Here is a 13,052-nt window from a genome sequence, read left to right as displayed (position 1 = left end):
TTTTTTTGTACTGGGAATTGAACACAGGACCTTGAGCTTGCCAGGCAGGTGTGCTTATGCCACTGAGCTATATCCCCAGTCAATGAATTAATTATAAAAAGCAAACAACCACATGAATATTTCAAAGGCAATAAATGGTTGTCATTAAGTACTTTCTAGGTCATTACAGATTCTCAAATATAATGAACATTTCAATTTTGACAACAACTCTGAGAAATATCACATTTTATAGACAGAACTAAGGTTAAGAGTAAAGAAACAACTTGCCCAAAAGAGAAGAAAGTTATCAATCTGAAGAAAGTTATCAATCTGAAATCCAAATGCTGGCCATGGTGGCAAAGGCCTGTAATCCCAGTAATCAGAGGCTTGAAGCAGCAGGATGGCTATGAGTTCAAGGTCAGCCTAAACTACACAGTGAAACTGGCTCAAAAAAGCACAAAATAAAGTTGTTATGGTTGATACACTGTATCAATTTGAGGATTCTAGTGACTCAGCAGCTACATCCTGACCCTGTGCAAGAGGAGGGCAGGGAGATGGTCTGGGTGTGGGCGGATAGCTGGAATACAATGTAAGGGGGGAGAGAGGCTTGTCCCCCACCCTTTTGTTCTTGTGGCTTTTGCTGTCTTCCGCTGCTATGAACTGTTGCCCTCTGCCATGTACCGCTCTGCCTTGGAGCCAGCCGAGTATGGACTGAAACTTCCACAAACTGTGAGCTAAATAAACCTTTCCTTCCTTAATTTTGGACATTGGGTATTTTGTCTCAGCAACTAGAGAAAAGTAATCGAAAGTGTTATACCCTAAAACTCTTAGCCTCTCCCATTAACTGTTATAAAACGATACTAATCATTATAAAGCTCATGAGCCATATTTGTACATAACATTAATCAAGTACTTCATTTAGGTGAGGCTAGTATCTTCACATCCTTTTTAAATTACAGTGACTATTCTTTGATACTATAGCAAACTTGACATGTAACAGCTTCCTAAAGATTAGTCACACGCAATACTGAGTCTCAAAACATAACACAAAACATCTTGCATTGTGTTACATTAAACCCACTGCCCTATGCTGCATTTTAATCAACTCTAAACTGTGTATTATTTTGTAACATTGTGAGGAAGGAAGTAGCTAAAAAAAGACAAGAAAGAAGGGAGGATCTGCCATGGAGCCCACTTTCGAAGATAAACTTCAATCCAGGTACAAGATATCCAGGTCTAAACACCAATGGGTAAAAAAAGAAGAAGAAAAAAAAAAGGACCAATGGAAGAAAGTAACCAGGTAACCTGGTTTATACCCAGTAAATTTCCCTGTGTGGGCCCAATGGTCTTCAGGGACCTATAAACCCATTAACCTGTGTAACCAATATGCACTAATAAAAGACCTGGAAAAAAATGTTAAAGCAATTGCTCAAATGCTTCTCCTTGAGACAGCCACTGTACCAGTATGATGAAATAAAGGGTATTACACATTATATGTTTCACACAATAGTAAGAAATCTACTTCTTAGGGTTATTTTTGGGAGATGGGGTCTTGCAACATAGTCCAGGCTGGCCTTGAACTCCTATCTATCCTCCTGCCTCTGCCTCCCAAGTGCTTGGAATTACAGGTGTGTACCACCACATCCAGATACGAATTTAGATTTAATAAACTTTTTATTACTTCACTGAAAAATTTTATGTGAAATCAGCACTTAAAAATATAAGTATACAATGAATACTAAAACTGTCTGGATCTTGCCTTTCATTTATGATCTACCCATTACTACTTTTTTTTTTTTTTTTTTTGAGATGTTATCTCAATACACTACCTACTCTAGTGGCATAGTTTCAGGCTAGTTTAAAACAAGTGGTCAGCAGCTAGTTTCTTAAGCAGCTGGGACTACAGGCCATGTACCACCATGCCTGGCCACCTACCACTGCTTTTTACCATCAAGTGAAAAAGGCAAGTAAGGTCTTCATTCATTGACAATAGTTTTGACCCTGTGGACGGCCTAACCTACCTTAGGGAACAAACTTTAACAACTGCCGGAATACAGTGAAAGCCTATTTATAAAACACCAACTTTCTAGAATAGTCAAAAATCTAGAATTAACATAATGCTGAACACTCAGATTTATTTAGACTATTTTTAGAAACAATAGTAAATATAGCTAAGAACCATTGGCTACAAAGATATTCGTGATGTAGTGATGCTTTTTAAACCAAAGCAAACTGGATTTTAAGTATCTTAAAGAAGACTGGAAACACACACACATACTACATGTAGATATAGAAGTGGAGAAAGAATGGTAAAAAGCATAAACAATTACAAAGGAAAAGCATCTGCTACTATTCATATCTGACGTACTGAATGCCTTCTGTGTTTAAGGCGCTGTATGTGTAGGAAGCAGACACTAAAGAACAAAAGGCAAGTCACAGTCCAACTTGCCCTCACCAAAACAGCAGGGGCAAGAAGCCCATGCACACATGTAACAATAAGGCTTGATTTATGCCGTGAGAGAACACACAAAATGCTAAATGAACATGAGAGAAAAGATCCTGTCCTTTCACACAGGAATAAACTTGCTATCTTGTTTTAAAAATAGAAGATAATATTTTCTCATTACAGAAAGTAATGCGAACCTATATCATAAGCACATGCATTTGCTCAGTGGTGTGCACAAGAAGAAAACCTTAGATCCCAGTATGAGATTTCCAGCACCCTTGTACCCATTCTCAGACACTATATATGTCTAAGTACACCATGAAACAAAAGCAGCATTCAAGCTTACTTCTGATTTTTGTCCTTAGAAGTGGCCCATCATGAGACTCATTCAAGAACAAATCACTACTGGGAAATTAAGAATTTAGATAGTTATACCAATTTTATGATCTGCAAATAAAGGTCATCTCCTAAAGAAGAATAAAAACACAGGATTAAAAAATGCATTACTTTCTGTAATGAGAAAATATTATCTCCTATTTTTAAAACAAGATAGCCACTTTATACCTGGGAGGCAGACTTACAAAAGCTTGCCATTTTTGATATTCTAATTGGGTACCATTCTACATGGTCCAATCCTGTAACACAGCAACTTATTTATAAAGCAGTGCTTTTGGATGCTAAGAGAAACACGTCATAAATTTGTCCTTTTTAAAGGGCAAATTAGGAAAATACGTTTATTATTTCATTAAAGATAAACTAACTGTGGTGAAAGCACTAGAAAAAGCAATGAATACACTAAATAGGAGACTCGAGGCAATTTCGAGGAAATGCAAAAGGAGAAAACACTTCAAATTTAAGCCCAACAAAGGGTAAAAGACTAGGGATAGAGCTCAGTGGGACAGTGCTCACCTGTGTTCATGAGTCTCTTGATGTAATCTCAAGTACTGCAAAAATACATATGTATGTACACTGGTAAAGATAAATTTTAAGAGCAGGTTGGACATGGACACATGCCTGTAATCCCAGTGCTTGGGAGGCTGAGGCGGGAAAATCACTGAGTTCAAGGCCAGCCTGGGCTACATAGTAAGTTAAAGGCCAGCCTGAACAACAAACAAAACAACAACAGCAGAAAAGAAAGCCATGATATTAATATGGAACAATAATGCAAAAGCACCATACTATTGAGAAGAAATTTTTAATAGATTTTATATCTATAATAAATAGATGACATCCTAACTACATACTAATAAAATGCAGATACTATAGGATATATAAAGAATCAATGAAGATAAATGTGAGCCTTTAACTCAAGCTTTTGGTAAGGCAAACAACACGAAATAATTAACATGTAAAACAGTGTTTTACAAGTATTTTTGACTGAAACCTACTATAACAGACATATTTCAGATTATAATACCAAATACACAGACTGTTAGTTGGATATGACTAAAACAGAAGTTTCAAGTACTGCTACTGTAACTGATATACTTTGATAATTTTCTATTCTACTGTATTAAACATTACATTATAATCAGGAAAGGTAGAAAAATGAATGAAACCCTAAAGAGACATCTTTGCAAAATGGCTCAGGGGACCCACCCACAGTGGCCTCACTTACTACTTTTAGTTCTCATCAAAATAAGAAATACACCTCAAATCCTAGGCCTCAGTCAATTTGAAATGCTTTATGGATGCCCTTTTATCACTAATGATTTTCTCTTTGACAGAGAAACTCTTTGATGTTTTACCGAACGATGTTACGTCACTGGCTAAATTCCAAGAGACTTCAACAGCTAACGGAAGCACAACCTAAACAAAAGGGAAATCCCATATTCCACCTTGAGATTTAATACTGGCAGTCTCTTCCCTCATGATCCCCTTTCCTAGGATCAACTTGGGAAGGACCATCCACCGTGATCCTGTCAACTCCATCAGCTGTCAAGGAACCAGAGACTGTCACAGAGTGAGAGCAACCTTCATCAGAATAGTCCTGTGAACCCGTAGAAGACTTAAGATTCTTGTTTAAGAAAGAACAAGGTCTTCAGATAAGTAATCGAAGATGTTACTCTTAGCCCTTTTACTATCACTTTACCACTTAAGGGAGAATGCAATTCCTTGTAAGGTGGGCTCAAGAATATGCAGTCGTTACAACAAACATCTTGCTGGATATGTGGCCTGCTCCCCTTGTCCAGTACATCTGCCCTTCCTTGGTGGGTGTCCCCACTCCAAGGAGATGATTGGAATAAACTACAAGACTATTCTGATGCATTTTGAAAGAGTTCAATGGCTCACAGTTTAGCCCAGCATTACAAGGTAGCTCAGTGGCCTATAAACTATACTCTTAATGATCCTGGGCATAATAAAATTTTTCTAACAAGCCACTGAAGCCTCTTTAAAGACTCTAGCAGGACCCCTATTAAATAAAAGTAAGGGTCCTATCCTGAGAGCCAACAACCATAGATATCAGGATGGCTATTTTCAGATATGGGGTGATTATTTATGGTTAACCCCCACTATAGGACATCTTAGTAGAAAGGCCCCCTTATTTTGGGAACAGAACAATCACTCCTATTTTCATTGGCCTAACTCTACTAAATGCTTGGGAAGGACACCCTCTGTGCAGTGTATACCACACAATAACTTTACAGGCTGAAGAGTGGCTTGCAACAAACTTGTTTAATTGCCCTGGAATTAGATGGTCAGCCCCAATGGCACTCATTGGTCCTGTGGAACCAATCTGTGGCCCTGGCTATCGGACAGATAGGAAGATGCTTGCTGGGATTTGCACGGTTACAAGGCAGAAGTGCCAAAAGTACTGACAAACTTGCAAACTTGCCCTGCCTATGGCATCAATGGTCTGGAAGTGAGTTTCACCGGTATGATCATTTGGCTTCTATTTTTATCCCTTCCCTATGGTTAGAGGGTGTCATGCAACACACTGAGGTTTTAACTAACTACACTGAGTGGGCCTTAAATGACACTGAGGCTGGTTTCTTCCTCTTCTGAATGAAAAAGTAAAATTAATTTTACTTAAATTAATCATAAGCCATCCTCTAATATTGAAAGGCATTAGATATTCTAACAGCAGCACAAGAGAGTACTTGTGCAATTATAAAAGCTGAATGTTGTATGTACATTCCTGATCCTTCTGCTAATATCTCAATAGCTGTTCAAGATATTAAATGACAGGTTAATGACATGTCACATTTTGAAATTCCCAGACCATCTCCTCATCCTCTTTATGGAAAACTATTACTGGGTCCTCTTGGTAGAAAACTTCGTTGGCTATATTCATACTTATCCTGTTGATTGTATTATTTGGCCCATATATACTTCACTGTATCTGTGGCCTTGTCTCCTCCAGACTTAGATAGGCCCTCAGTGGAGTATCTCTGACTGCTGGTCACAACTACGACCCTCTTCAACTGAAAGTAGCCAGATTGGTCTTCGACCCTTGCTTCCTCACAGCAGGTAGGGGGGACTATTATAGGTAGCTAAGGTAGGTGGGAATATTGTAGGCAGTCAGACAGGGCTGGGCCCTCAAGAGGTCAATGCAGAAGACAACTGGGGCTGAAGGCATATTCACTGGAAGCCAGGCTTTAAGAAAAAGAACTGCTCACCCACGTACTTCCCCTAGGGAAGAACAACAGTGACTGATATTCTAAGTAGGCATCAGTCACCTTGGGAAGGAGATCAAACCTCCTTAACCAACCCCTTCTAGGAAAGTCCTTGTCTGCTCATGTCACTTGCTATGTGACTTGCTTCCCCATTTGACTCCGGTTTGATCAATACTACCCTAGCCACTATACTTGTTATAATCTTATTGGTTGACCATAGTTTTGTCCCACCTCACATCCATCCTATGATTTGCCATTGGGTCAATATTACCTAGGTGACTATACTTGCAATCTTACTGATTGGTTATAGTTCTGTGCCCACCTCACCTTGTGGCTTTGCTCAATAAACACCCTTGAGAAGCAGGGTTGGGGGGCAACCCACTTTCCAGGCCCCTCTCTGTCCCTCTAGACAGAAGGTTTCTTTCACTCAATAAATTCTTCCTACTCTTAAAAAAAAAATTGTATATATTTGGTTAGAGTTCAAGAAACTGATTTTATGACACAAATATTTGTGGTCCACACTTTGAAAACACACTGATATAAATAGCATTTTATATATATATAAAATCTACTATTTGGCATACAATTAAATCTATACTTAAGAATGTCTTCTTTTCAAGCACCCTTGGAATGTTTACAGAAATTAATTATATACTAAGCCACAAAGAAAATCTCAGTAAATTCCCTAAAGAACATATTATCTGGTCAAAAAACAATAAAATTACAGTTAATAAAAACATGCAAAAAACAATTTTAGGTGCTTGGAAATTTAAAGAGGAAAACAAAACCCACAGATACCACTTCTAAACAATTTTCAAGTCAAAAGCACACTGCATGCATGTATGTATGTATGAATGTAATACACATATATTTCATAGAACTATAAGAATAAAAATAATTTGGTTAAACTCACAAGGCTAAGTCACATAGATCACAAGTTTAAGGCTAGCCTGAACCACTTATCAATATCCTGTCTCAAAAAACTGAAACAAAAAATACCCAACTAATATACAATTAGACAAACAGATTAACAGCCCAGAGGATACAAATATACACGGTAATTCAGATTATTAATGAAAGCATTTTAAGGTTAAGAAGAAGATTTTCAACAAATGATTCTGGGACTAGAATAATGAACCAAGGAAAAGATCGTATCACTCTTTCTCTAATCTCTAATCACTCTTTCTCTAATCACTCTTTCTCCAATGAATTTCAGACTAAAGTTAAAAACCAACACAAAACTCACAGGCATAGACACCAACTCACATCCTTTAGGTTGGCTTATTAGAGATAAAGAGAATAGCTGGGATGTAGTTCAGTAGCAAATCAAGTGCTTAGCCTACGTGAATCCTAGACTTAACCCCTAGGACTTACAAAACAAAAAGCAAAACAAAAAATCACACAAAAAGCAATAATTATTGGCAAAAATGTGGAGAAACCAGAACTCTGCACCGTGGGCAGAAACATTAAAAATGCATACTATGGAACAGTACAACAGCTCCTCAAACATTTAAAAATTACATGATCCAGCAATTCTAGTTCTGAGCTTATACTGTACTCAAAAGAATTGAAAGCAGGGGATTGAAGACCTATCTGTGCACCCATATTCACAGCAGCATACTTCATAGTAGGTAAGGGATGGAGGCAACCCGTATGTGCATTAATGGACAAATGCACAAATGAGACATGATGTATGCATATACAATAAAGTGTTACCTGGCCTTAAACAGAAATTCTGGTACTGTATACCATAACATGAATGAACCCTGATGACTTTATGCTATGTGAAACAATCTTACCATAAAGACCAAGAAGTAGCCAGGCACAGTGGCACCAATCTGTAATCCCGGATACCTGGCAGGCTGAGGAAGGAGGATCATAAGTATGAGCCCAGCTTAGCTACACCCAATCTCAAATAAAAAATAAAAAGGGCTAGGGAAGTAATTCAGTGTAAAGGAAGGCCCTGGATTCAATACCCAGTACACTAAAAAGAAACAAGGACAACAGTATCAAAAAAACCCAAAACGCCCCACCCCATTCATACATTTAAAACCTTCACCCTTCCTGGAGGTGAGGGTATCTCAAAGTAGGCCCTCTGGGAGGGGACTGAGTCAGAAGCCTCAGGAACAGGACCAGTAAGCCCTCTTCCACAGGTGAGTAGGGAGACTCTGGGAAGTGTGCCTTCAGCAAACAAAACCACTGGGGCCTGTGTTGTGAAAATTAAGTTTGTTCTCTTTAAGCTACCGCAGCCCTAACCATGGCATGATGAAACCTTAAAAAATACAACCAAAAATTTACAAATCCTTTATCAGAGGAAGAGGAGGAAGAAATAACAAAAGGAACACAGAAAAAATCCAAATGGTTAAGACATTTATGAAAGCATACTTTACCTTAAAAATAATGAAAGCAATAAGTAATTATTGAATATAGTAATACAGTAGTCTGATTTTAAAATTAAAGGCTTCAAATACTTTAGCTAGGTATGAAACTACAGACATGACAAAAATCAAAGAATAGTCTGAAGTAAAACATTTTTCCTTTTTCCTTTTTTCCCTAATACTGGGGACTGAAGCTTGGACCTTTACACTGAGCTACATCCTAGCCTTTTATTTTGAGACAGGTCTCACTAAGTTGCTAAGTTGCCCACACTTCGGTTGAACTTGTAATCCTGTCTCAGCTTCCCAGAGCTGAGATTCCAGGCACACTCCACCACACCAGGTCACACTAGTGAAACTTTTTAGATAGAGTTTGCAGTAACTAAAATACTACTTATATTCCCCTTTATCTGACAATTTTATTTCTGGGAATTTCCCTACTCACTGTAAATATGCAAAAACACCTATGCAAAAGAATGATCATTACAGCGTTCTTTTGATACTAAAAACTCTGAAGAAAATCAAAACCAAAAAACATCAACAGGAAACTATAAAAACTGCAACAGATCTGTATAAGACACTATTGTCATTTAAAAAATTAAAGTAGTCATAATTTATACGGACTAACATGAAAAGTACGAAAGAAATCTATTTTTAATCAATAGCAAGTTGCATTATAATGTGTAATAGCATCTCAGTTTGCTCATGTAACTTTTTAGAGGGCTAACTAGTAACCGAACTCAGAGTCTCATCCATGCTAGAGAAATGTGTGCCGCTGAGCCACATCCCCATCCCACACAATGCCATTTGTGTTTAAACATCAAAATAAAACCTGGGCCATATACAGAGAAAAAAAATTGAAAGAATAAACACCAAAAACCATGCACTATATAATACTACAATATTTTAAATAACAATAACAGTAATAAAGTTTTTACTAAGTATGAGTATTTACTGTACCTTCTATTAGAAAATTCAGCACTATCCCCTTTACCATTTCAACTAAGCAGACTAAACAATGGTGACTATCTGTAGACATTGATCATTCTTCACATTTTAGCCACTTGAGTACTGTACAGGGGTTACAAAATTGTGAAGTTAAAATGATACAAGCAATGATGGTACGTGCCCATAATCCCTGCACTCAGGATGCTGAAGTGGAGATCACCCAGTTCAAGGCCAGCCTGGACTACATTAGGAGACCCTACCTCAAGAAAGAGCTCTCATTCAGAGGATCACACCCATGTACTGACAGAGACACAATCTAGGCAGAACAGACAAAGAGGAGTCAAGCTGACACTATCTGTACAGGGCTGAGATAACAGACACACCTTCTCACTTACTACTCACTGTTACTCTCAGCGGACAACCACTTCAGACGACCAAATCTTAGAAAATAAATTCATCAAGCACATAAATCTCTCCTCTCTGTGGACCCTCCAAGTGACCAATGAGCCCATGTGTCCCTGTCTCCTTCCATGTTTCCTCCCAGGTAAAATGTATTTTGATTCCTTCACAAATTTAACAGCTGAACCTCTTAGTTCCCATCCTCTGGACACCCCTTACTTTTATGCCTCATTCCTGTTTTCCCTTCTTGACTATATTCCTTCAATCCCCTAAAAATGTTTTTGTTGACTTGCAGTCCTTATCAAACTACTCTTTCCTTTCTTGAAACAGTCTTCATCTCACCATTGTTCTGAAAATGTTAAAAGCCAAGAGTAACTGGGCACAGTGGCGCATACCTGTTATCCCAACACTTGGGAGGCTGAGGCAGGAGGATGACAAGTTCTAAAGTCAGTATTGGTTTTCAAGACTCAAAAATTTAAGCTGGGGATGTAGTTCAACATGAAGGCCCTTGGTTCAATCCCTAGTACCTGCTACCTCATGCACACAATTCACAGTACTGGGCCAGGCATGATGGTACACATCCATACTCCTAGCACTCAGGAGGCTCAGGCAAGAAGATTGAGCTCAGCAGCTTGTGATACATAGCAAGTTCAAGGCCAACCTAGACAACACAGTAAAGTTTTTTGGAGGGCAGTGAGACAGGGTCTTACTAAATAGTTCGGCCTGGCTTTGAACTATGTAGCACAGGCTTGCAGAGATCCTCCTGTCTCATCCTCCCAAGCACTAGGACTACAGGCATGAGCTACCACATCCAGCTGACAGCAATCTTGTCTCAGGAAAAAAAACCCAAAACAAATGAACAATAACAACAAAAAATCCAGTCTCATTTACAACGATCATTTCTTTAAGTCAAACAGTCTACTCCTAGTAGGATGGATTTCCACCACTCTTAGAATAAGCTTTTCATATTTCCCATTGTTGAGACTAATTATATGATTCTTAAAACAACTACAGTTTCTAAGAATTTATGCACAAAAAGAAATCCCAGTAAAGAGTATACTTAAGGGGGAAAAAGGAAAACACAAAAACATATTCTAATTAGAAAGGCAATTACAAATTTCATATTACAAATACTAGTATGTAAAACATAACACTGAAATCCAGTTTGTAAGTGCTTCTCCATTCAGAAACAAGAAAAACCATGGACCCCACATCGTAAGTGCTTTGTCCAATGTCTCACATTTAACCAAAATAAAAAAGCAGTGGCTTCAAAGGACTCAACATCCCCTAGCTAAACCCCAGCCTTTCCTGTCCAGTGAAAACTACATAAAAAACAGATAAGTGTCCCCAGAAAAACCTTAAGGTACCTGGGATTTTCTAGACAACTGCAGCATTTGTTATGCAAATCAATATCCACTGAAAGAACACAACAGATCTCAATTCTGTGCTTAAAATCCCTATGGGCATGGTGGAACAAGACTGTAATCTTAATACCTGGGAGGCTGAGGCAGGAAGACTGCCACAAATCTAAGACCAACCTGAAGTACACAGAGAGACCCTGTCTCAAAAAAACAAAATCCTTCAGTTTAAAGTCTGGAGTGGCAGTACATGCCTGTAATCCTAGCACTCAGGAGGCTGAGGCAAAAGGATCGCTGCGAGGCTGGCCTGGGCTGCACAGTGAATTCAAGGCCAGCCTGAACTACGTAGTGAGACCGTGTTGTGAAAAAAAATAAACACAAACAAATGGACAAAAACAACACACAACAACCCAGAAACAAAAAATGCATTAGTAGCCAGGTGTAGTGGTACATGCTTGTAATCCAAGTACTCTGGGAGGTTGAGGCAGGGGAAAATTGTAGTGAAGCCTGGGCAATTTTGCAAGACTCCCTCTCAAAATAAAAAGTAAAAGAAGGGTTAGGGATGTAGCTCAGTGCAAGGACCCTGAGGTTCAAGTCCTACTACTGCCAAAAAAAAAAAAAAAATTACTGAAATACACATTAAAACTTCTAACATTTCTTTCACCATTCCTAATAAATTACAGTATATAACATAATGATTAAGCGTTTATGCTCAAGAATTGAATGCCTGGATGTGCATTCTGGCTCTACCAAGTCCTTAACAACCTGTCTGGGTATCATTTCTGCAAAATGTGAATAGTAGTAGTATTTACCTGGTGGGGTTACTGTGTAAACTGTTAAAATCTAAAGTGCTTAGCACTAAGCCTAAAAGATAGTATGAATTACAAAATACTAGGTGGTCATGGTGCACACCAGTAACCCTAGCACTGTGAAGGTTAAGGCAAGAGGATCTTGAGTTTGAGGCCAGCCTTACACAGTAAGATCCTGTCTCAAAAAACAAACCAAAAACCACAAACAAAAAGGCTTCCAATTGTCAAGTTTTCAATTAACATTGGTTAGAATAGAGATTTTAATTCTGGACTTATTCTAAAACCCTCTCACCTATATCAGTCTGCTAATGGGGCAAAAATGATTCATTCACCGTGAAGAATACCGATTATTTATTTACATGAAGCTAACTGCAGGCACTGTGTAAAAGTGATCTGGTCTTTGCTTGTACACACGAGTTGTCCTCAGGCACCTGATCAACAACTGGCTCTCAGTAGGTGGCCAATATTTTTTTTGAAGGAAATGAATGAAAACCTGCGGCCAAACAGCCCCCAAAGTCTACGACAGGCCTGATCACCTACACTTCTTTACAATTAGCCATTCTGACCTCAGGATGACCTAAATTCCGCTTTCACTTCCCTCACTGGGCTACGTTTCCAGAACTCACAAAAAAGGTCCACCGCCAACGGACAGGTGCTCAGAGGACGTACGGAGGCGAAGGCCGTGCTGTCTTGCACATGCAAACCGGAGGACAATGCACCCTATGCATGACACTAAGAATGGAAACCAGTACCCTCTGCCTCGCGTCTGCAAAACGCACTCCGGGGCCCACCTGTCTTCTCGGTTATGTCTGAGTCGGGGGTGTCGGCCCTGCTCGCCCCGTCCGCGTTCTCCTCCTCCGCACTGAGCGAGATGGGCGAGGAGGGGCCGGGCGGCGCGGGCTGCGGGCGCGGGGGGCTCGCCTCGGGCGCGTCCTCCGCGCGGCTCCTCCTCTCGAAGCGAAAGCGGTCCAAGTTGAAGAGGTTCATGCTGGCGCGCGGCAGCTCTCTGCGGGCGGAGACGGGACAGGGAGAGGCGTGAGGACTCGCCAGCACAAAGCCCCGGGCGCCGGCCACAGGCAGGGCCCGGCCGCCGCGAGGCCGCGCGTCATTGTTCGCCGCGC

The 13,052-nt window shown here is 39.6% G+C and overlaps 1 protein-coding gene across 1 annotated transcript in view; it reads right to left on the bottom strand.

Annotated features, from left to right (window-relative positions):
* LOC102014736 (SWI/SNF-related matrix-associated actin-dependent regulator of chromatin subfamily A containing DEAD/H box 1) overlaps window positions 1-13,052 on the bottom strand; it is a gene marked incomplete in the record, with an annotated part of 81,568 nt that overhangs the window by 68,056 nt on the left and 460 nt on the right. Inside the window, 1 exon segment of the mRNA XM_013517354.1 lies at window positions 12,723-12,937. Within this exon segment, the coding sequence (XP_013372808.1) occupies window positions 12,723-12,918 (196 nt within the window).

The sequence above is a fragment of the Chinchilla lanigera genome, unplaced genomic scaffold (assembly GCF_000276665.1).
Source record: "Chinchilla lanigera isolate Chin_1 unplaced genomic scaffold, ChiLan1.0 scaffold00004, whole genome shotgun sequence".
Classification (NCBI taxonomy): domain Eukaryota; kingdom Metazoa; phylum Chordata; class Mammalia; order Rodentia; family Chinchillidae; genus Chinchilla; species Chinchilla lanigera.
The sequence above is the reverse complement of the archived record's forward strand: the minus strand, read 5'-3'. Positions and strand labels throughout refer to the sequence as shown.